Source organism: Sardina pilchardus, chromosome 20, assembly GCF_963854185.1.
Source record: "Sardina pilchardus chromosome 20, fSarPil1.1, whole genome shotgun sequence".
Taxonomy (NCBI): Eukaryota; Metazoa; Chordata; class Actinopteri; order Clupeiformes; family Clupeidae; genus Sardina; species Sardina pilchardus.
Genome location: NC_085013.1, coordinates 22,156,757 through 22,180,897, shown reverse-complemented (window position 1 = coordinate 22,180,897; position 24,141 = coordinate 22,156,757). Strand labels below are relative to the sequence as shown.

The 24,141-nt window shown below is 41.0% G+C and overlaps 1 protein-coding gene across 1 annotated transcript; it reads right to left on the bottom strand.

Moving 5' to 3' along the window:
* Positions 1–5,333: 5,333 nt before the first annotated feature.
* On the bottom strand, positions 5,334–20,107 carry rragd (ras-related GTP binding D). Its single transcript, XM_062523073.1, has 7 exons — positions 19,780–20,107; positions 17,513–17,808; positions 13,457–13,656; positions 12,878–12,992; positions 8,208–8,350; positions 6,331–6,479; positions 5,334–6,044 (listed from the first exon to the last, which is right to left on the bottom strand). Exons 1-7 carry the CDS (start codon positions 19,904–19,906, stop codon positions 5,893–5,895), a joined length of 1,182 nt encoding a protein of 393 aa, XP_062379057.1. The 5' UTR covers positions 19,907–20,107; the 3' UTR covers positions 5,334–5,892.
* Between the last annotated feature and the right edge of the window lie 4,034 nt (positions 20,108–24,141).

The window sequence follows — 24,141 nt, the reverse complement described above, 5'->3', positions numbered from 1 at the left end:
CCAATTTCCATCCCAAGGTTCATACAAAAATATCAGTCTACAAACAAGCCTGTGCAAACTCACAGTACCCAGTAGGCTTACCTGTTCATTATCCGCCGTGACAACGCTCTCTAGCAGCCGTTGCTTTTAAAGAGACCCTATGCAACTTTCTGCAGGAGACGATCGCTCCTTGTTTACATCTGGAAGTCTGAGACGAAGAACCACGCTTGCAATTTATATATTTAAATATAGCCTATACATGTATAAATATACACGCTAAAGGTGTCGGGGAAGCTCTGCAGAGAAAATGCAAGCATAAAACGAGCGAAAACGAAAATCGAAACCGAAATCAGAGATAAAATCGCCAATCCTGCATAGTTCCTCTTTAATAAATAGTTGTTCTGAATATGGTCTAGGCTAACTGCACAAACTTCTCACTTCCAGGGCCTGATGAAGGCAATCATGGCCATGCGTGGGTAGCTGGCTCTACTCTGTTGCCAGAGTCTATTAAACTATTCCTCAAAGGAAAAAAATCAGGGCAAAAGGACCAGAGTTTTAGCTGTCTCCCCAGTCAAGTCAAGTCTGCGTATAGCTGCAAAGCTCTTCAAAACTATATCATATATAATTCATATCGTATACAGTTTATTTGACAGAATGTCAACATGGAAACAGGGTAAGCTTGTCAACAATAGCCTACGTATAGATATCAAACGTGATTATGGATTAGCTCCGTATACATAATGTATCACGCATTGGGCTTGTTATTGTTGCGGCACCGCTCTGCCATGTATTTACATTGTTATCTCAGTCAGCAGTGCCGACTCTGTGTACTATATTCTGACTCTTTCATTGAGGAGACTCTTTGAAGATGAAGCAATCAGGTCAGAGAAATACTCCGCGTGAAGGCCTCGGAGGTCGCTATGTAGCTTATTTGAACGGAGAGCCTTCCACAACCCCATAACATTGCAATAACACTAGGCAAGTCCATGGAAATAACTCACATCCATATATCATATCACATCCATATTTCCATATACTTATACACCATGCAAAAGGACCATCTTTCGTTTCGACACAAACATGCATTCCTATTCTAATGTCATACATGTGATAGTTGGTAATGATGGCGTGACCTCATGCCAAGAGCAATCAGTGACATGTGACATGTTTCTTCATGCTTGGATGCTGGAGCACGTTTAGACGTGTGTTCATCGTGACCATTTCTGTGCGCAATGTTTTCCAACACTGGTGCACATCTGTTGCTTTTAGCCATTGACTTTATGCTATGAGACACTGATCAGGCTTTAATCTGATTTAAAATGTGGATTGCTGCCCTAAGAGCACATGGAATGTAGCCTACTGATGAGAAAGTTATCTACATAGAACATGTTACTCGGGACACTCAGCAGAAGCATCTAGCTCTCTTCCAGCTATTCTCTTGTCAACAACAACATAATTCCGTGGAGAAAATGCATGAGTTGTCTTTTGCTAATTGGTGAATTCTGCTGTGTGAAAAAACATACGCCTGCAGCCTGGGTGAAAAGGTCTTTGGGCCTAAAACAAGAGTTGCAGCATGATCTCATCAAGAACACGATCTTGCTGAACAGTAACAGGTGTCTATAAAGACAAATAGATAGATGAATACTTTAAAGGGGAAATTCAAGAATGTTTAGACTACAAGGATTCACATGATGTGATTCTACTAATAAAACATAACCCAAGACGTATAGTCTACAATAAAACTGCAGGTCACATTCTTGCAATGCACCATGAAGAAAATTAACAATATAGATGAAATAATAGATCACGTCGTTGCTGCACGAAATAGGCCTACCACACACAGTCATCTCCTTGCAGGCAGGCCAATCTCTTAGTCCAAATCGATCAAGCTTGTTTCCACACAAGGAAAGCAACGGTTTATTTCAGCAACCGCCAGCATCTATTCTATACAGTAGCTATAGCCTACATCTATTCTAAGCCACTGTGACAAATTATGCCGTTTTTAATTAACATAATCAACAGCGCCAGTGCAAACGTTAACTCATCAATCACAACCAGGGAAAGACAATTGACAAATGGCGAGGGGAAAGCCGCCAGATTTGTCTGCGAGCCACCCGGCAATTCGTATTAGTGCAACACTGCTGTTGTGTCATAAACACACAACTCCAGGGAGGATGTCCGGGAGATTTTTTTTTTTCTTTCTTAATTTAAGAACGATTCATGCCAGCAACCGGAGAGCTCGTAACCCACAGATGGGTCAGACTGATAGCCTACCGAAAGGGAAGGGTGGGGGTGACGGGGAGGATCGGCAAGAGGGATTATTATTTCTAAACATGAAATTGTCTTATGTAACACATTGTAGTTTTCACCACACAGACGATTTAGCGTCCATCGAGAGAGCCGTGGCGATTATGTAACAAGCAGTGACCTAACCAGACACACAACCAGCACCACAGTCCTCATGTGAGGGTAAAGAAACCCGGGGAGATTAGCTGTGGAGGTACTTAGCCCGCAAAGCGACCTGGCAGCGCCAGTTCAATCAGACCCTTTGGCCGCCAGTTGACAGCAGCATCTCTAACACATTTAGCGGGCTAATGCATGAGATTGGATTGCCTCCAGAGACATCAGTGGTCATGTGGGCTACCTAGCGTTGCTAGATTACTACTAGATTAATCTCCCTGGAACCTCTACCAAAATATTGCTTTAATTCTGCCCATTCAACTATATAATTCAGTGAAAGTAACTGCGGTTCCACTGTAGGACGCCTATGATTCCTCATATTCATGAGGGTCAATATTATAGCCATAATCTGTTGCAGTATACTTAGTCACTCCACATAGGCTTACAGCATCTAATATTATAGTGCAGTATTACTGTATATACAATATTAAAGTGCCTCTGGGGCTCACTCTTGCTTAAAGATTTCCTATTCGTCTCTTTTATTTTCACAAGTAAACAAGCCCTTGGCGCATGACTAGCTTGTTTATATTGACATGTCATTTGATGTTTTGTTCTCCATATACTCAAAGGAGACAAGCGTAACAAATGCCATCTTTATTATTTAACAAAATAAATAAATAAATACAGAAATATGCAACAAATTAGTAATAAAACAAAGGGCAAACATATTGTGATTCTAAATCTAGTGGGCGAGAATAAAAGGTAGTTTACACACTTTTTTTTCTTTGATAAAGCTGAAGAAGCATTCAAGCAACTCCTAGAAGAAAATGAGAATAAACATTTGACCTGTCACTGTCAAAACATAATAACAGCAAGTTGAATGTGAACAAACAGAATAAAAACAATTTCACTGAATGTTTATCATTCTATACAACTGTTTGTTAGTTCACTTTCTTAACTGATGTAAACCATATTGGCATGCAAGGTATTCACCCATTTTAAGGAGATGTATGTAAGTATGTTTTATGAAAGGCTGTAAATACCAGTATGCTCTGACAATCTGAGCCAATAAAGAGCCATGATACAGGTTTATAGCGGCAACGAAGAGCCATATTAACCCTTAAACAGGCAGAAGTGAAAAATGAGTTGAAAAAAATCATTTCATGTTATTATTTGTCTCTTTTGCACCTAAGGAAAACATTCCCATACTCATTTTTTAAATATTTTGTATATTTTGGATTTTATGAGTTGTATCTCCCAGGATACGTTGCCCTATTAAGGTACGAAAAAATGCAAAATGGTAAACATTTTAATGTTTTATTTGATATACTTAACTGATACAAGCTTTATTTTCTTGGCCATTTATTTAACAAATATCATTTTTAAAATACATTTTTATCATTTTTTTGAAGTTCTTCATGGTATGAATAGCAACATTCTTAAAAATTAAAAACAAATTAAAAATCCCGAAATTTTTTAAAAAATAAAAATGTTTGATTTTTTTTTTTTTGTTAAACCTGATGATCACAATGCCCCACATTTCCTCTATAAAGAGTCAAAACAAATATGATCTACTTTGTCAGTATTTGTGTACACTAATCTAGCCTGGAAAATCCAGACCCTGGCAATCTAGAATAACGAATAATGTAATGGCCCAACTCAAGGGATGGCACCAAGCATGCATTTGAAAATTTCACTGCATGCAATTGGATAGCACTACAACCAATGCTTACTCTGACTGATTCCGGACTTTGACGCAATTGGATATCACTGTGACCAATGTTTACTGACTTCCAACGATGCAGCTCTGTCGCCATCTGTTTAACTCGCCTCTGGGCCGCCTATATCAGATACACCGATGTGATTGGTTCTCCGCAATGCAAGGGACAAAAATAATGTGCATCATTACTCATTGCCAGAGTCTGTTGCAGACACAATTCAAAGTGTGGTCTCGCAAGAACTCTGAATTTCCAGGGTAACGTTAATCTGCCAAATCTGCAAAATATCAGCAACATACAGCCTATACAAACTCTAACAGTGCTGTGCTGAGTATATGACTAGGGAAATTCAGAGTTTTAGGAAGCTTTCCACACCAATAAGGGGCAGCATATTGGTTAGGATGGTTGGCCTGCTCACAAATATGACCAAGTGTCCCTCAATGAAGGCACTGTCACCTAAATTGGGCTTTTTTAGGAGTTTGTTCCATCGCCTCTCCCCCCCCCCCCCCCCCCCCCCTATCAGAACTATCCTCCTATTCTAATTCCTCATTCTGCCTGATAATTGCTTCCTCATCTTCATCCGCATCACTACTGCCTGAGTATGAAAAGCCTTCAGGGTTAGGGTTCTCTATCGCTCTCATAATCGTCCTTCTGTTGCCATAAAATGAGCTAACTGTGATACCCTGTGGGCATATATATATGGTTATACTGTCATAATGTACATACCTGTACCTGATAGCATTTGTTTTTGCAGTGTACATTAGTTTGTCTTCCTATCTGAAACTAAATTTTCAATACCACATAGAATTCACATTGATCACATGTTACACCGCTAATCTGGCAACGTATCTCGTGGGATACATACATTTCAAAGTTGCTAAACTAACACCATGAGCATAATAGGCTTTATTTCCCTTCATACATATATTTAGACTATAGTTATAATCAGTTATAAGAGTTAATATGGTTGTTTTATTGAAAATAACTATGATTTATACGTAATTACTCATCTCATGGTTAGCCTGCGCTCAAGCACTGGTGGCCATTTTGATTTCTGATCAGGCTGACGAACCAATGACTGATAACCTGAACCAAGTCATGGTACCTAGATATTGATAACAGATAAGACTTTTGATAACCGATAACTTGATTTGAAAAAAATATATATTGTGGCCCCATACAGGATGTTAAAAAGTATGTATCTCGTAGTGCACGTTGCCTGTTTAAGGGTTAATGTAGGTTTATAATGACAAGAGTCTAGGTTTTAAATATCTGTTAATTGATAACAATGATGCACTATGACGAGGTAAAGCAGCAGTTAAGTCACAGCTCAGGGAGGTGCTCTATCTGAATTCTGAATGCAAGTTATTTACACAAATGCAATCAGTGTTTCACTAATTCACACAGTGTAGCACGACTAGATGAAATCAAATAAGTCTCTTTTGGCACAATGTCCTATATTACATTAGTAAAATCCAAATCAGAAGCCTATGTGGATAATGAAAAAAGTCAACTGCTTGGACATGACCTCTTTGGCTCCTACTGACAAAAAAAACAAAAACAAAAACAAAAATCATATTATTATATAAAAACATTGTACTTTCCAGGTACAATTTTCTTTTTTTTCTATTGAATATGATTTACAAAAAAAAAAAGAAAAGAAAATGCCATTTGTTAATCTTCAGGTGTCATCTAACACATCTAAAAAAAAAATAAAAAAAAAACAGAGCTAAAAAGGCTCCATGGCGATTGTTCCAGAACAGGGTGACAGCCAGACGTTCCCCCGGTGATGTGGTCAGTGTGGCTGGACGTGTGCTCCGTTGGGAGTGTTCTGTTTGCTCCACCTGCGCTGGCTCAGCAGCTTGCGGCTCTTCTGGACCTTGAGGCGGACGTCGAACACGTCCTCGATGGCCTTCTTGAAGCAGTGGAAGTTGTAGTCGATGAGCCCTGCAGAAGGAAGCATAAGCGGGTGGATTTCCCAAGACAAGGCAAGTCACGAACACACACACGCACGTCTGACTCCTCGGAGCTGAACCAGGGTTCACAGGCTACCCTACCCCCACATTGCACACCGTAACCCCCACAAGCTCCAGCAGAGATGGGAGGCCCCTCAAGTCAATTGTGGCTGTCTGACCGGGTAATGAGATTTCTGAGGTGTGAAAGCAGATGAAAGAAAAAAAAAAAAAACACACAAAAAAAAATAAGTCTTCTGCCTACAGGTGCTTTCACTCACCTTTCCTTTCAAAGCTCTCCTCCCTCAGGAAGCACACCATGGCCAGGAACTTGGTGACCTCCTTCAGGTACATGACGGTGGTGTTGTTCAGGTGGATGATGGCCATGGACTCGTTGTCGTAGGGAGAAACAGCCTCATCCCCCGTCAGTCTGGCAAGGGACAGTCGAGAAAGATACATTTCAATTCAGTTCAGGGGGGGAAAGGATGAATGGTAACATCTCTATAGAATGAATGGTAATACTATATCTCTATAGGATGAATGGTAGCATGACTATCTCTATAGGTCGAATGGAAATATCTCTTTAGGATGAATGGTAACATCGCTATCTCTGTAGGTTGAATGGAAATATCTTTATAAGACGAATGGTAATAGCTCTATTGGTCTACTCTCAATACCCGTAAACTACAGCATTCAAACCAGGCAACGCCACTGTTCAGAGGTGAACTGCCTGCTGCGTCTATGCAAATCATGTGTTTATTGTGCTCCCCAAAGCTTCTCCTCTACCAGACACACAGGGACACCGCAGACACCAAAAAGAACCGCCAGTTAAAAGAAAATGCTGAAAAAGCTGGAATATCAGAACGAACCAACAACATTTGTTCTTTATGTTAATGAGTGTCTCTTTTAAGTGGCAAAAGTTAATTTCAATATAAATGTTTCAGTGTCAATATTGTAGTTTTTTTGATTAGTTTCAATGTCAACTTTGTCTTTCTTTTTCCTCAGCGCCAGACTTCTATGCCAAAAGTCTATGAATTTACGGCACACTGTGTGTCCTGAGAACGAGAAGGATGAAAGAGAAATCAATCAAAGGAAGGGTTCATTAAATGCTAACAGATGTAGTGCAAAACTATAATTACACAGAATAATTAAAGCAGCGATTTAAGCTAAACTTTTTTTTTTTCCCCCTACGTGATGAGATCTGGGGGAAGAAATGGCAGATTTCCCTTGATACTTGAAGCGGAGGCACTAACTGTACAGTTCCACACAAGGCAAATCAGCCACTTCTAAGCTGTTTCAAATGAGTTAATGTGAACATATTTATATAAACACACTGAGACAGCAAATCGGGGTCACAATATTCATTAGTCAAATTAGATGGAAGATGAAAAATGTGACAGAATTTCATTTATTTTCAAACCAGCATGAAGTTTCCCCCCCTAAAAAATGCATACATGAAAAGATATGGAGGGAAACTTATCTACTTCTTTCTCTCTCTCCCTCCCTCTCTCCCTCCCTCCCTTTCGTGTGTATCAGGCATTTCCATGTTTGGATGGATTAATAGCCAGACTGCAACTGACTCTGAGCATCTCCCTCTCTCTCTCTCTCTCTCTCTCTCTCTCTGTCTCTGTGCTTTCCTGGCGACAGAAGTGAGACCCGCAGGGCTCATCTGCTTCTGCAGACGACTCCAAACCCGACAGCTGTAGGACCCTGGGGCTCTGGCCCGGCCTGGCCCTGCCCCGACCTCCTCGGGTCCGTTCCATCCCGGGCCCCAGCCCTGCCTCCCCGCACCATGGTTCAGTCTGGGCCAGAGGGGCCCCGGGGTGGGGGCCACGACTCCAAGCCAGGCATAGGCATAAGATGGAGGAGGAAACAGGAGGTAGGAGGGGGGCGGGGGGGGGTATCCTGAGGTTACTCATTTCAATTTCCATCTCCTTTTTATTTAGGTAGAGCTGTATGCTACTGTGTGACTCATGGAACTGCAGTGAAGTAGATTGAAGAGGCTGTCTATCGGTCTGACTGGCTGCTGTGTGTGTGTGTGTGTTTCATGAATCTTATTGGTGGGGAAACAGGAGAAACACGTGACCATTTATTTCCATCAGACGACATAAGAGGGTCACTGCAAAGAGGGGGTGGGGTCACTTCAGTGCTAACGTACCCGTAGATGCAGGAGATGTCGATGACCACGTCAATCATGTCACAGCACAGCTCGTACGTCTGCATGTCCACCGGACTGCTGTCCGTCGCAATGTAGATCTTACTGACCACGTCAAACAGGAAAGCCTTCTCGATGCCTGAGTTCTGCAGACACACACACACACACACACACCAGAGGCAAGAACATACTGAAGCAGCATGAGCATAACATAATAGACCAATTCAATTCAAGTGCTGAGGAATGGCATTGAACTTAGAGTTGTTTTGTGTCTCTCAAACCAAACAGAAAGGACAGGAGCTAAAAGCTCTTACTGGATTTCCCGAGATTGACTGCAGTTATACTTACTGCCTGACAATAAAATAATATTATAATAAAATAATGCAGTACATTAATGATATAATTGTTAATAAGTGAATAAACAAATCCCATCAACCCAGAAGGATACTTTAAAACATAATTATGCCGACAGAGATTGAGTTCTGCATTATAAAAAAGCATTTTACCAGTGCAAATGCTGCTATTGAGTGCAGACGCATGTTGTTGAGTGTAATGGCATTTTGTGCTTCAAATCAATCACTGTGTTCCTCTATTGATGTTTAAGGATGGCGGAAGACATGCAGCTGCTCTGAAATAACTGTGGAAGGATGTGTGCAGTGATTCAATCAATTATTACCGCGGGCCTGCCTGGAGAAAACTACATCGACGACTACCTCCACTCAAACGCACAGCTCTCATCTAAAGCAAACATGGCAACCATCCATAGTTGACTGTTGTACCAGCTGATAAGCCATCTCTTCACTTTCTGATTGATTTGATTTTTTTCAGCAGTCTTCGTCCTGTTGCAAATGTCTGCCGTATTGTGCAGTGCATATGATGTGCTGTATGTGTTGTTGTTAGTGTTGGTGGTGTTGTTGTTGTTGTTGCGTGGGCTGTGACTATTTAGACTTGCTGATGCCTCTTGGCCAGGTCATCATTGAAAATGAACTGGTTCTCAATTGATTTGCAGTAAGTGGTAAAATAAAGGTCAAATGGTCACTCCATAACACTTCCTCCAAATATCCTGCATTATAGAGACTTGGAAAAACAAGAAAAAAAGACATCATGCTATCAAAAATAAACAGTTCCGGACAGATTGGTTTGTCCTTCTGATAGTTCTGCAGTTATTTGCATTCTGCTGCCATCATCTGGCTAAAGTCAAAGTTATTCATGATCAGATTTGGACATTTGGTTGGACAACTAATCCTGAGCAAGATTACAAACTCCATCCCAGCCTTAAGCAGAACTACAAGAATAGAAGGATTTATGTGCAAATGTGCATATGTGTGTGTGTGTGTGTGTGTGTGTGTGTGGGGTGTGTGTGTGTGTGTGTGTGTGTGTGTGTGTGTGTGTGTGTTTGTGTGTGAGTGTTTGCGTTCAACTGTGTGACACACATGCACAGTGCAACTGGAACGTTTTCAGACCCTTTCAAGTGTTCCACATCTTGTTATGTTTCAGACTCAATTCAGTATTTCCTCATCAGTCTACACACAATGCTCCACAAAAAAGGCCTGATTGGCGGAGTGCTGTACTGATGGCTGTCCCTCCGTAAGCGTCTTCACAAAACAGCTCTAGACCTCACTCATAGTGCACATTGGGTCTTTGGTTATCTGTTTGACCAAGGCCCTTTTGTTCCCTGATTACTCCGTTTGGTTGAGAGGCCAGATCTAGGAGGAATGTGGGTTGTTGTTTTTTTTCCTTATGAGAATGATGGAGGTTACTGTGCACTTTCCATTACCGGGCACTTTCAATGCCGCAGACTTTTTCTTGTACCCTTCCCCACATCCCCATGTCTTCAACCCTGTTTCCGCAGGTCTATGGACAATTCTCGCATGGCTTCACTCAACACACCATCAACAGTGAGACCTTGTATACACAGCTGTGTGCTTCTCCTAATGTCCAATGAATTAGGTGCTGTGTCCACCAAACGCGTTTTTTGCGCCGACGGCGACAATTTTCAATATAAAGTCTATGTAGCTCAGCGTTCGCAGCGCTGAGCGCCCTCGGCGGAAAAAAGCTCTCGGCGCTGACCGTTTTTTACCGCAGCGCTCAGAGCGCTCAAGTTGAAATCTGTTAAACTTTTAGAACAGCGCCAGGCTCGTCAATGTCACTTCTCGTTATAAACCGTCTCTGGTTTTGGTAACTTAGCAACAATAAACACTAATCGAAGCGCCAAGAAAAGGAGGTTGCGGGCGCTCTGGCTGTAAAAAACGCGTTTGGTGGACACAGCACCTTAATAGAATACCTTGATAGAAGTAGGATGCATCAGAGCTCAATTGCAAGCATCGTAACAAAGGGTCTAAATGGGATATTTCATTCTTTTCAATTTTATATTTACCAAACACTCCAAACACCTACTTTTTGTGGAGTACTAGAACATTGTGTGTAGACTAATTGAATCCATTTTTAGATGAGTCTGAAACATAACAAAATGTGGGAAACTACAGTATAAGGGGTCTGAAATCTTTCCGGTTGCACAGTATAATGACAGTTTCCATCCATAGGACTGTTTCTAGGGAGACCGTTCAGGCATTTATGACAGGGAGTTATGAAAGCCCTACTTCTCTGGCTATTTATGTCTGCCGTTAGAAAATGCACTGAACATTCATTTAAAGTTAACTTTATTTCTTGGTGAACTGCGAGAAACAGTTCTTACATTTTTCAGACGTACGAAGGTTGAACTCCTTGTGTTACAAGTGGGAGATTGCTCACTGTAGCTGATCAACAACAAAGCCTATTTCCCTTTTACATTGTATAGCGCAAGTTTCAAGAACAATGTAGCCTTGGCTTGTGGCAGCTGCAAATACACTGTCTATAATTCTCAGGATCTGTAAAGGTCCTCCCTCACAGTACAAAATGCTCCACCGGTAGCCTGAACAAAGAGCCCAGAAAGGACAAAGAAACCACCATCTTAGCAACCGCCATGCGCATTTCACTGGGGTCAACTCAAGGCAGGCATCCACCTTCATTGGTGTTTCATTGAATTGGGCGCCACAACACCTCAAAAGGCTCAAAAGCAGCGTCTGGCATCCCGGACCTATACCCCCTCGACACTGAAAAACTGACATAAGAACCTCTTGAGAAACACAGCCACAAGATTTCACATATGTAATGTAATGTAAAATCCCATCACATGGTGCAGTTTTTACTAACTTCCTAACCATCCCAGGAAAATCCAGCAAGATTTTGGGAGGAAGCTATCCAGGATTTTGGTAGGGACAGTGTCAAGAATGTTGCAGGATGATATCAGAATATTAAACCGATCAAATTTCACCACCAGAGAGGGTTGAAACGGGGCAAAAATCAAGGATTTCTAAGTGCACTGTTCGGTTTTCTCACATATCTCAGAGTCAATTGAGATCACAATAGCCATGGCCATATGACATAGTTGATACTGTCATTGTAACTTCTTTCTTTTATCTCTACCACCATCTCTCTCTGTCCTTCATTAGCTGTTTATTGAGTGGTACTGTAATTTGTGGTTTGTATGTTCAATGTAAACTGTGACTGGCTTGATGTATGAAGTCTTTTCTAATAAAAATGTTGATCACAAAAAAATAACTTTTAAAAAATAACTGCCTTTTTTAAGCAGCCTCAGACAACACCTAGAGTATACAGCTCTTTTCAGTGACTGTCCTTGAAAACCAAAATCTAACAGAAGTGTTGTGTGACTGACTGTGCTAACACCAATCTCCACTGTTCTTGTGCATGCTTGCAGCCTCGTTTCGTTCTCTTGCCTCTGCTATCAGTTCTGCATACTTTAACTTCTTCTTTTCAAAGGCTTTCTCCATCGCATCTTCAAAGGGAATAGTTAGCTAAATGAAGTAGGCGATGTGCTCTCACACAGAACACGCCATGTCTGGTCTTAAAGTAGGCACAACAATACATACTGTAAAACATGCAGCTCCCTCCCATCATCCACCAGAAGTTTACCATCGTGTTCTCATTTGTGTCCCTCTCACACAAAATAAATTCTACTGTACTATCCCTGTCACTAACTAGCAGAGTTAACCTCAACTCTCTTGTTTTCAAGCAAACCCACAAATCCTTATTATGACGCCAGGTATAGCAACCCTGGGTCAAACTCGATTTACAACCAGAACTAGACAGAACATGCTTTAAAGAGCCACGACCGGACCCACACATATACAGTACATGCTGTACATAACATGCTGTAAACAATGCTCTTCAAAGAAAACTTGCATTTCTTATACATTTATAAAATTGGTGGTACAGTAATTTCCTGTGTAATAGCCACATTGTGTATAAGCTGCAGGACAGTGTTTCATGCAAAACCATACTAATACCACATTAATTGCCCCCTTGCATTACTGTAAGTCCCTACTAAGGTCTGCCTTTATGAAATCAAAACTAGAATTGATTTCCCATTAGTTCTTACACAGTAAAGGGTAAGCACTTAAAAGGTGGTTACAATGACCTACAAAGAATAACAGAAAAAGTGCATGTAATAGGCAGCAGATTGACAGATTTCTTTCCCTTCCCTTCATGCAGTTGCTGATTTCAAGGCTTCTGGCTGATTGCTCTTTGGCTGTGAGTGCAGAGAGAGTAGACTGGGTTTGATGTCGGCTGCCTCAGTAAGAATAACTCAGCGAAATGAGTGGCGGGGGACTTACCGAAATGAAGATATTCAGGAGGTTCTCAAGGGTGGGAAGCTGGGGAATGAGCTTTTGCACCACTTTACTGAAGGCCTCGAAGATCGAGTGGTCATAGATGCTGGTCAGATAAAAGCTAAAGTGACAGACAAGGGGAAAAAAAGAGGAAGAAGAAGAAGAAGAGGAATCAGAAGAAGTAAAATAAAATTTTCATTTCATCATGATCACATATACAGCATAGAGAAGCTTTTGCATTATTGCACTTATTGTTGCAAAAATGACCTTTACAAAGGTCAGAACTCATGAAATGGTTGAAAAGCAGTCAGGCAATTCATTCTCATCCTGTTCATTCCTACAGAGCACATTTCCGAGCACTCTCAGCAGGCGATGAAGGCACCCATTAAGCACAGTGAATGAGCAGGTATTGCTTGACATGTGTTGCTGCACTTCAACCATCCACTAAAATGGAGTCCCACGAACAATTTCTAGGAACTGTTGCCGGGTAAATGCGCTCTTTTCAGACTGGGAACATTTGGACAATTACTGCAATTACTGCAGCACACTTGCGGCCATTCACAGCTCAAGCCGACAAAAGCAAACCTGAGGTGTATTCGCTCCAGGCCCGCATCCGCCAGGTCGTCATTAGCCCGCTTGTGGATGTCCCTCTGCTTCTCAATCTTGTGGTCATCCGAAAGCCCGTCCACTTTGTGGATAAAGACTTCAAAGTTGATGTCAGGGTTGACCTTGTAGGCTCTGGTGACGGTTAGGTGAAGCCTGCTCAACGCTTCAATGTAATCATCCTGGAAGAGAAGATGAGATGGGAGGAAATAAACATCTAAAGCACGTCTATATAATAGGGAAGTCTACCGTGGCTGCATCAAACACTGGGAAAGGTACTGGAATTGGGCGATTATGCAGCTCTCCATTGTAAGAACTCCATTAGGGAGACAGGAAATGTCCCTCTCAGTCATTCTATTTCTAGTTTCTATTGTGGAGTAGGAACTACCAGGCATACAGTAGCCTTCTCTCTTTGATCATAATGTTCATTCTGACTTAACAAAACAGTGCCACCATTAGACTGCAAAACCAGAGTACGTCAGGATAATATTAGTTTTACCCCAAAGTTGAATCAAGAGTTGAATTTGTTAAAAATATATAAAAACAAATGCAAACACAAAGGGATAAGCTGCCCTACAGCAACCTGCGCGTTCCTGCGGTGGAGAATTACTCCTTAGATTAGTGTGTGCTTAAGGTTCAGTTCATGTTTCTGTTTATGGTTCTCAGCAGATGCTTTCCCAAAAAGACTTACGATGACATCAATAAACACAACATTAACATTAATATTAACAGTTCAAAGTAAGGTCATAAAGCCTGATTTAAAAAAAAAAAAAAAAAAAAAGAAAGAGTTCTCATGAGTTCATGTTCCAAATTTGCTTCATGAGAAGTGAAAAGAAAGCTTGTTTGGCAGAGCATCTAGCCAGGGTCATGTAGTGCTTTGCTGGGACCATACCAAAGATCCTTAATTACTGACAAGATGGAGCAACATAATGCATCTCTATGGAAGAAAAATTCGAACAGTTCCTGTCTGCTTAAAGAGGCGTGTCGCAAAGACGTCATAGTGGGATATCGATCTCTGTCAGATTGGCAAGCAGTTCAGTTCGAATGTTAAAGGTCTGCTTAAAGGGGGATTTAGCCCCCCTCCCCTTTGCGAAAACAAAACGTGGAAATGATCAAACGTTTGAGCCTCTCGCTCCGCTTTAACCCTCTCTGACCATACGCCTCATGGGCAGACAGTAGTCAAGCATGATCAGTGCACACATACAGCACAGCCCATTCTGTTCCATTCCTTCCTAACCAAAGGCAGGCAGTGGGCTGGTAGGGATATTGCAGCGCCAAGTCCTTCATATTAACTCAGAATAGAACTCAAGCAGACCCCTTCAAGGGCTTCTAAAACTGACTATAAACGAAAAAATCAATCCTGCCGCTATCTTTGATTAGAATCTCAAATTTGAGACCAGAAAAGAAGTCGAACAGACTAACACCCCTTCTAGTGCTTCTTAAATCGACAGTAAAAAAAAAAAAAAAGATCAATCGTGCCTTTATCTTTGATTAGAATCTCAATTTTGAAACTTGTACAAAGAGACATTTACAGCCTTGTGTGGACACTGGGCACCTTCAAATAATTTCTACACGTAGACCTATTTTAACAGATATTGAGAAAAGTATTCATCTACTGCATTTATTTCTTCTTGTTACGACCATTGTAATGGGCTATAATGGAGTCATATCAAGCAGACGGAGAGCCAGTAAACATCTACACAGTGAATGCAGGGGGTTCAAGGGGTTAACTAACGGCTTTTTTAGCTGCTATGACAGCAGTGGCCCTCTAAAAGTTGTGTCAGTGGGAGGATTGAGAAGTCATCTATATATATATATAGGAGCCTGAGGAAGCGCATGGCGAAACGCGTTGCTCAGAAATAAAAACGTAAAAGTGTAGTCCAATGGTGTGCGGTGATCTTTTTTTCTTTTTCATATATATACATATATATATATATATATATATACACTGTATATACATACCCTTTGTGGGCATAAATTACTATTCAGAGACATGGAGAGGAGCATACAGATAATTACATTGTGTGTGGCAGTTTACAATGAATCGTCTGATCATTTGGATTCATAGATAGAGGACACAGTGTTTTTCGCCCATGTAGAAAAACTTGTCTTGTACTTCACATTCCAAATCTTTTGATCAAAGTGCAACTACTCCGAGAGCTTTGGGGGTCAGAGAAGAGAGGAGTGTTTAGATGAGACAGAGCTAAAGACACAGTCGGCTAATCAGAGTAGCTTTGAGTAAGACCGATATGGGCATTTGCTATGAAACAGCATACACTGCAGCATAGCCTTGAGGGCAGTCTCACTGAGTTAAAGTAAATTGCTACTTTAACCCACCGACAAGGCTGAAAATATACAGTAATTACACTTCTATGCTACAGTGGAGATTGTCTCTGCAGATAAAACATGAAGCAAAGTATTTTTACCTTTGTAAGTCTAAAGAAAAGTTATTAAAAAGACTGCCAACGCATCGCTGCACTTCTTATATCACCAACAACTTCTAAGGAGAAAGCCCATAACAATCCTAAGTGCTAAGATTTTATCATGATAAATGAGTAATTGTTATGAAAATATTGTTTTTGGTTATAACCAGTATTCTACAAGATCGGCTATTCCATTTAACGATGAATCCTCTTCAGGTGATGAATAAAACAGAATCAAGGCTGTTCTACACACTTTGGTGGATTTTAACTGCGGTTCTAAATTTATACATGAGAAACGGAACAAGGGAACTGGCAAAGTGATGCAAATGACTTTTTTATGGAGAACAAACTCCAGAAGGACTAGTCCCAAATACTTTCAGGGGTAAAAGACTTTGCAAGTGTGCACATGTGCAGGATAGGCCAGGCAGAGATTGTGATGAGCCCTTGCCAGTCTTTTGCTAAAGCCATGGTAGCTTTTTGTTCTGCTTTGATGTTTTTAGGGATTGTTTCTGCGGGTGGACCACAATTGTATGCTCACTCTCTCTTGAACTCGTCTCCCTCAAGGCCTTTCTATCTTACTTCTATAAAATATCTCTTTAAATCTTTGACAAAGTCAAACACAACTAACTTTGATTATACAGTAAACCAAACACTAATAATAAACAAAACACAACATTGCAATGTGTCTGTTTATTTATGAATTCATTTTTATTTTCTAACATATGTTTATCTTTCATTAGATAACACTCACCCTCCCTTTCAAATGTAATTAATCTTTAAAAAAAAAACCTTGTACCTTAATTAATGTTGACAAGGGCTTTTAATTAATGCTATCTAAAATAAGCATTATCTCATAATGCTTTGAGAGGGCCAAGGCCTATACTCTCCTAAGGGTAAGCCTAGAGTGACTTTAGCAAAGAAAAAGTTCAGAACCAAGCTCAAAACAGGGGGCCGATCTGCCTATCTGCCTAAGGCTGGCCCGGGGAAGATATCCATGATGAAACCAGAACCAGGTGAGAGGGGGTGAGGAGAGGGGTTAGGGACCAAGAACAAGAAAGTCTGGCTGGATGAACAAGTGAATGTATAGATACGTAGATAATCAAAGTGAACCACCACATGATGAAAGTTCTTCTCATCCCTGCACTTAGTGAGCTTTGTGAAATCTACACTTCAAGGAGGACACGGGCATGTCTGTGTGTGTGTTTTTTTTTTTTGTGCTAAATCTAATGTTGAACACATTTTCTTAAATCTATGAATTGCAAATCAATTCAACTTGTATAAATGTAGTGGCAGGGTTGCATATAGAGAGTACATACATACATACATACATACATACATACATACAGTACATACATACATACGTACACATACACACATACATATATGCAGTACATACCTGCATACACACGGTACGTACAACGTACATCCAGTACATACATAAATATACATACATTCATTCATTCATACATACAGTACATACACATACTGTATACATACATACACAGGACATACATAAATACATACATATGTATCTCATTGCTCACTAGTAAGTCCTCCATGCTCATTCCTGCTAGATTACTGCACTATTGTTAAACATGTGGTTGTGCTACGTCACCTGTGAGTCAATGACAAAGATGAGCGCCCCCGTGCCGCGAAAGATCATCTCGTAGTCGAACGTGGGGTCGAAGAAGTCGATCTGGCCCGGGAAGTCCCAGATCTGGAAGCTGACAAAAGAGCTGTTGGAGACGTCCTCGCGGCAGATCTTGTTGGTGCTCTCCAGGAAGAGCGTCTCGTTGGGGGACATCTTGTGGAACACCACCTTCTGGATGGAGGACTTGCCGCTCCGCCGGAGCCCCATCAGCAGGATGCGCGGCTTCACCTCGCTGTTGAAGGGGTCGCTGAAGCCCAGGACTGGGTGGGGTTGGATACACACACACACACACACACACACACACACACAGAGACACATACACACACACACACACACACACACACACACACACACACACACACACAGAGACACATACACACACACACACACACACACACACACACACACACACACACACACACACAGAGACACATACACACACACACACACACACACACACACACACACACACACACTCACACGAACACACACACACACACACACACACACACACACACACACACACACACACACACAGAGAGACACACACACATAAACACATACACAATAATTAGATACAATTTGAACAATTCTGGAATCCAAGAATCTGCCTCGTAGAATACAAATCACAGCTATATCACACACACATGCACACACACACACGCACACACACACACACACACACACACACACGCATAAATATTTTTAGTTGAAGGCATTGGGGGGATGAAACAATTGTAACAAGATACAAAAAATGCTTTGAACCTTTCTGAAATCCAAGAAGGTATATATTGCATATACATGCATGCGCACACACACAAACAAATAAATATAATATAACACACAAAAGGAGCAGCAGGCAGAGGCTTATTGACAAACTTCCAGATGAACACAAACACACCCTCAGACATGTTCATGTGCACTGACTCACACCTAAACTTGTTTTCCTAAAACACAAATGTACACGCACACACACACACATGCATAACAAGCCCACACACATACTGCAAGGGAGACATCTACCATGCTCCAAAGCCTAGTCATCACAAAAGTTCACAATGTGTTTTCAAATCATTTCATCGAGAGATAACTGTAAGGACAATGTGATGCAAGTCTGTGCAATGCCATTGCAGTGAACAGCAATAAAGAACAAGGTCTCAGAGATCAGACCATGAAAACACATAAGGCTCCAAGAACACACTTCAGTGAACAAGGTTGACATGCGAGGCTCATCAAACCCTTCTGGAGCAACTCATATGCTGGTGAGAACAAATATTTTGGAAATTGTGAGCGTTGTAAAGCACATGATAGACATATACTGTACTTGGCTGACATTTGCAGCGATTTATAGCGGCCCTCTCCCAGTTTGGCACTGCCAGCGTGAGTTTGTATCACAAGACGGGAGCGATCTGTAACACGTTGTAGATCAAGTCATCAACATTGTTGGGAAGTGAAGTGGATACTGGCACTTCAGTGCCTCCCACTAATCACATGCTCGCTGATTTGAAGGCTGTGACCTTGATATCTCCCTGTTGTGGAATGCGGGCTGCATTTGGTGAACGCGGAGGCGCAGTAAGCCTTAAAATACAGCCGTTGGAATCTGGCCACTATAGACTCGAAGCCTCCGAATATATGAGCAGTCATTGGTCTACTGGTCTGCCTTGTATTGTTGCATAACTCAGAAGTGTCTGATTTAAGCAGGTTTTAACCTCACAGAACGATAACTAGTCAAAATATTCATGTAGACTGACGTGACCTGATTACGGCGAGCCACATTTTTCTATGATGCCTCCCACCCAAAACTATTCCGTAACGTTGATCTACCTAAAATGCAGCCATAATATTTAACAAACCAGGACAGGGAGTTATTTTACCGACAGGCCAACACGTTACCAGTAGTCTACTCCCCTCTAAAGACACCCTTCGTTCTCCTGCGCGAGTTATGCAGCCGTAGGACTACCTTTTTGGCCGTATGTTACAGGGTCTTTACGGTAGTCAGTTATAGGGGTGTTATTGATTCTCTGACCGTGCACAGCGAATGACAGCGTGTAAATGAAATTGATACTGATATCATACCAGTACACTGCAATAACATCGTTTACTAGGCTATCTGCGTCAGAGCGCATTCGAGGTAATAGCTTTAATCAGCCGTTCGGTCACTGTAGCAGGAACGGATTTTTCTTTGTCCGGAGAAAGTTTCGAGGATTAGTTTCGAGAATTAACTATGTTACCTCCGTCCTCGCAGCTACAGTCAACATCTCCGTCCGTGAACGTATCAAAGTCGTCGTCATCGTCATAGTACGCCAACGCCAAGTCCTCATCTTCCTCGCAATATTTTGAAACTCCCTCGCTAGTCATTCCAAAAGTTCTGAAAATTAAAGTGCAGCGCTGGACCAACTTCTCCACATTGTCACCTGATATGTCCAAGCCATTGTGAACTTTCACCTCGCCTTCCCTTCGCAGATGCGGACATACCAGTCCGCCTGCGAGGGAATTCGCAGCACACTGCAAGTATTCATGACTTCAGGCGCATCAAACAATGATTAGCACTGACAAACAAGGGTCAAAAAGGACAAACTAGGCATGCCAAATACTTTGTCCAGGGCAACGCCTACCCCTTAGGTCAGTGAAACAGGCGACAACATGGTGGCTGTCCTGCCAAGAGGCTTGGCACACTGGGAAGTGTAGTGAACGCTTGTTATAGTTTATACCGGCGTTTGTTTATGTGAGTAATTGTTTGCCTGCTTAGGGAACTACGCCATATCGTTTTATAGTTCATGTGGATTCCATGTTATTTGAATATACAGATAGCCTGGCCCTGGCTACAGATAGGCTGCCGTGGGTGTGTCTCGACAAAGAATAATCACCGTTTCACGTGATTTCAGAACCAAGGACAGAGGTTTTGCCTCACATTTTTTCAACAAAAGAAATTATTGGGAGGGTGACCTGCTGGTGCCATCAGTTGTCTGTTGTCTATTTGAGTCCGCTGGATGGCGATGCAAGTATACAAATAAGGGCCAATGCTCTACGTTAACCCAGCTGTGCTTCAAATGAAAGGAGCCTACAGTATGCGAGATTATCGCCTAGAGATATTTTGAAAAACCGCCATGAATCCGTTTCACAACTTGGTATAATTCCGCGTTTCACTGACAGACTCAAGTCGTTTTCCATTCATGCAGACACGTGTGTTCCAAATATGGAAGTTTAGCCTGCTGTTTCCAGCCTTATTTGGTACCACTGGAAACATGTCATAAGAACTAGGCCTATATTGTTAGCTATCTTTAGCAATGAGTTGGTTTATTGTAGTGCAGTTTCTTTGACCTCAATGATCATAATGAAGTTGTTTTCTTATGATTGAAATTTCACTCTTCCCTGCTCTGTCCAAGCTAACAATGTCCACCCAGTCAGGACTAAATATGCCGCCACATTTTTTAAATATAATATTTTCATAATACACTGTATGACTTTCTAAAAAACAGACTGTTGATTTAAAATGTTTTATTTACAAGATAAAGCAGTTTTATAACTCTGACTTCATATCATGTTTATTACAGGGTGAACATAATTATGCTTTATCCTCTGAATATTGTCCCATAATTATCTGAATTTCCTATCTGAATAAATAGGTGTGGGAGTTCAGCTAATATATTTCTACAACTTGAGTGTCTGCTAATTATGATAATATATAAAAAGAACAGAAAATTAAAACCAAAATGTACAGCAATTATGAAGGCTGAATGGCACTTTCCAGCGATATTCACCCAACAAGGACTGCTGAAAAGATGTGGACAGATTCATTCTCATTTCCACCCTAGATAGGCTCTGTTCTGTGTGTGGGTGTAGTAAGCTCTCTGACAGGTGTCAAAGCTGAACAGGAGACCAAAGATGCTTCTACATTTAAGTGACGTGAGATGGTATGTCCCTGAAATAGAAAGAACCAAGGATATGTGCAATTGTGAAGTAAAGACCATGACTCACACAGGTAAAATACTAGCCAAATAGGTGGCATTGAGAGAGAGACGATAAAGACACGCTTCTCTTTAGAGATTGTGAGTGACATTGGAGGTGGAAGGAAAAATCAGTTGTGTGTCGTTTTTTGCCATGATATCATACTGACATGTCACCAAATTCTGCAGTACTTATTTATTTAATATTATTATGTTTTTATATTATTTTGCCACTGAAGATTACTTTGATAACATTGTTAGTGAAGTCCAAAATATGGTGCAGCACCAAGTTTTTGTTTTCTGTTGAACTGTTGAACCATTAAATAGTAGGCTATGTGCAACTGCCTCATCTACTTGACATCATCAAGAATGGCATGAGTCAAAAGGTAGATTCTTCTGAATTACTACAACAGGGTAATCTAGATTTCCCTACCACTACTACCACTACTATCACTACTACTACTGCTACTACTATTATATAACTACTACTACCACTACTAGTACTACTACTACTACTACTATTATTAGTATTACTACTACTACTACTACTACTACTACTACTGCTGCTGCTGCTACTACTACTATTATAGCCTACAGCTGCTACTACTACTGCTACTACTACTACTACTACTAACCACTACTATCACTACTACTGCTACTACTATTATACAGCTACTACAACAACTACTACTACCACTATCACTACTATCACTACTACTACGACTACTATTACTATTATACAGCTGCTGCTGCTACTACTACTACTACTACTGCTACTTCTACTATACAGCTGCTACTACTACTACTACTACTACTACTGCTACTACTACTGCTAGTGCTACTATACAGCTACTACTACTACTACTGCTACTACTACTACTACTTCTTCTTCTACCACTGCTACTGCTACTACTACGACGACTACTACTACTACTACTACTACTACTAGCGCTATGACAACAGCAACTACTGCTGCTGTTGCTCCTGTGGATGTTTTCAGTGTTTGGACACGCAGCTGATGCCAAATCTCTCCCAGATTAATCTCCACACGGAAACAAAGCGAGAGCCATCAAAGCAGATCCGTGGGCACTGTAAGTAACACACCGTAAACAGTGTGGCATACTGGATACGATATTATTTACAGTGAGTAGATCATTGAATGAATGAATGATGGTGATAAGAGGGTGATAAGCTGTGATGGATGAATGAACTTGTGAAATGACTGATTGATAATTCTATATGACAAAGCATGCAGAGTTGTTGCAATGACTAATGATGAATAGAAATGCTGTTGCTGAACAGTAAATAATTCATTACTGTATATAGCTTGTGGTGGTCCAGTGATAAGTTACAGAGTAGGCTACTGCATGCAATCAGATTTGAAATGGAAAGGCTTTACTGACTTGCAAGTATTCATCTTTGCAAAAACCTTGTAAGCTTTGTAACCTTTGAAAATACAAGCCCAAGAATGCTACATGTTAATTGCAAATGTAGTAAAGTTATAGTTGTAATTACAAAGAAACATTAACTATATTTATTGTTATTTTGAGCAAAATATTTCATCCCAAACCATCAGAGAGAGAGAGAAAGATAGAGAGAGAAGGCAATGCTATATTATCCATTGGTTTGCCAAAGCATGGCAAAGGGGATGTTGCTGGCTGCACTCTGCTGCCAGTTAATTATGGTTCATGTGTATTGTGCAGGAGGTGAGTGGATGTCTGCACTGAGACAGTGAATGAATGCCAGGTGTTTGATGGGAAATTGAGGTTACTACTGATGTGAGGCCTGTGTTTCATTGCATTAGATACGGTGCCATGGTTCGTTAGTGGATGACATTGAGGGTCGTAGAGGGGAAACCAGAGTGGATTCATCAGATTTTGTTTGCATGAATCAGTCAATATTGTTTTATGAAAATGTACGACATCCACACATATGTAAGAATATCAGAATGGTAAACAGAAACCTCGGTGACACGTTTGATGTTTGTAGGCTATAGAGTAAATAGGGGGATGATAAAGAAAAGCAGCTTTTCTCTTTGCTTAAATCTCCTCTGTTTAATATCAAACTCTAATCATAGACTTCTTAGCAACATTCAGCATTCAGGGACAAGCCAAGCTAGGTTATTTGGGAAAGAGATGAATGTAAGGATAAAAGACCTCAGTCTGAAATTGCTTTAGTTAGCGGCAGTAGCTGGCATTGAGAGCCTCTACAGCAATATTCAGGCAGGAGTGAACAATTTTCTTCAATTTTCTGTTGTGCTTTTTAGTTCACAGTGATTTTCTAAAGGAATGTCTTTACACATGCTCGATACTGACACAATTCAGGTATCAGAATGAGGCTTTTAGTGGTACTCTTGTCATTGAGGTTTGTAAGAGCAACTGATTCAGCTCTGTATTAGGAGTTTTCAGATTTGAATACAGTATGTTGAGCCATAGTCCGAAGCAAGTCCACATAGCAAACATGTTATGGAAATACAGGAAAAGGCTGTAAAGACACTGACAGCTGTGCTACATTTCATTACATTCTAGATTCACTATCCCCAATTCATCCCCAAGATCGTAAATAAGATGCTAATGTTGATTAAAATGTTCTTGCAATCTGTATGACTTTCACAGAAGTTTTAGGGACACAGGGTCACAAGTTGTC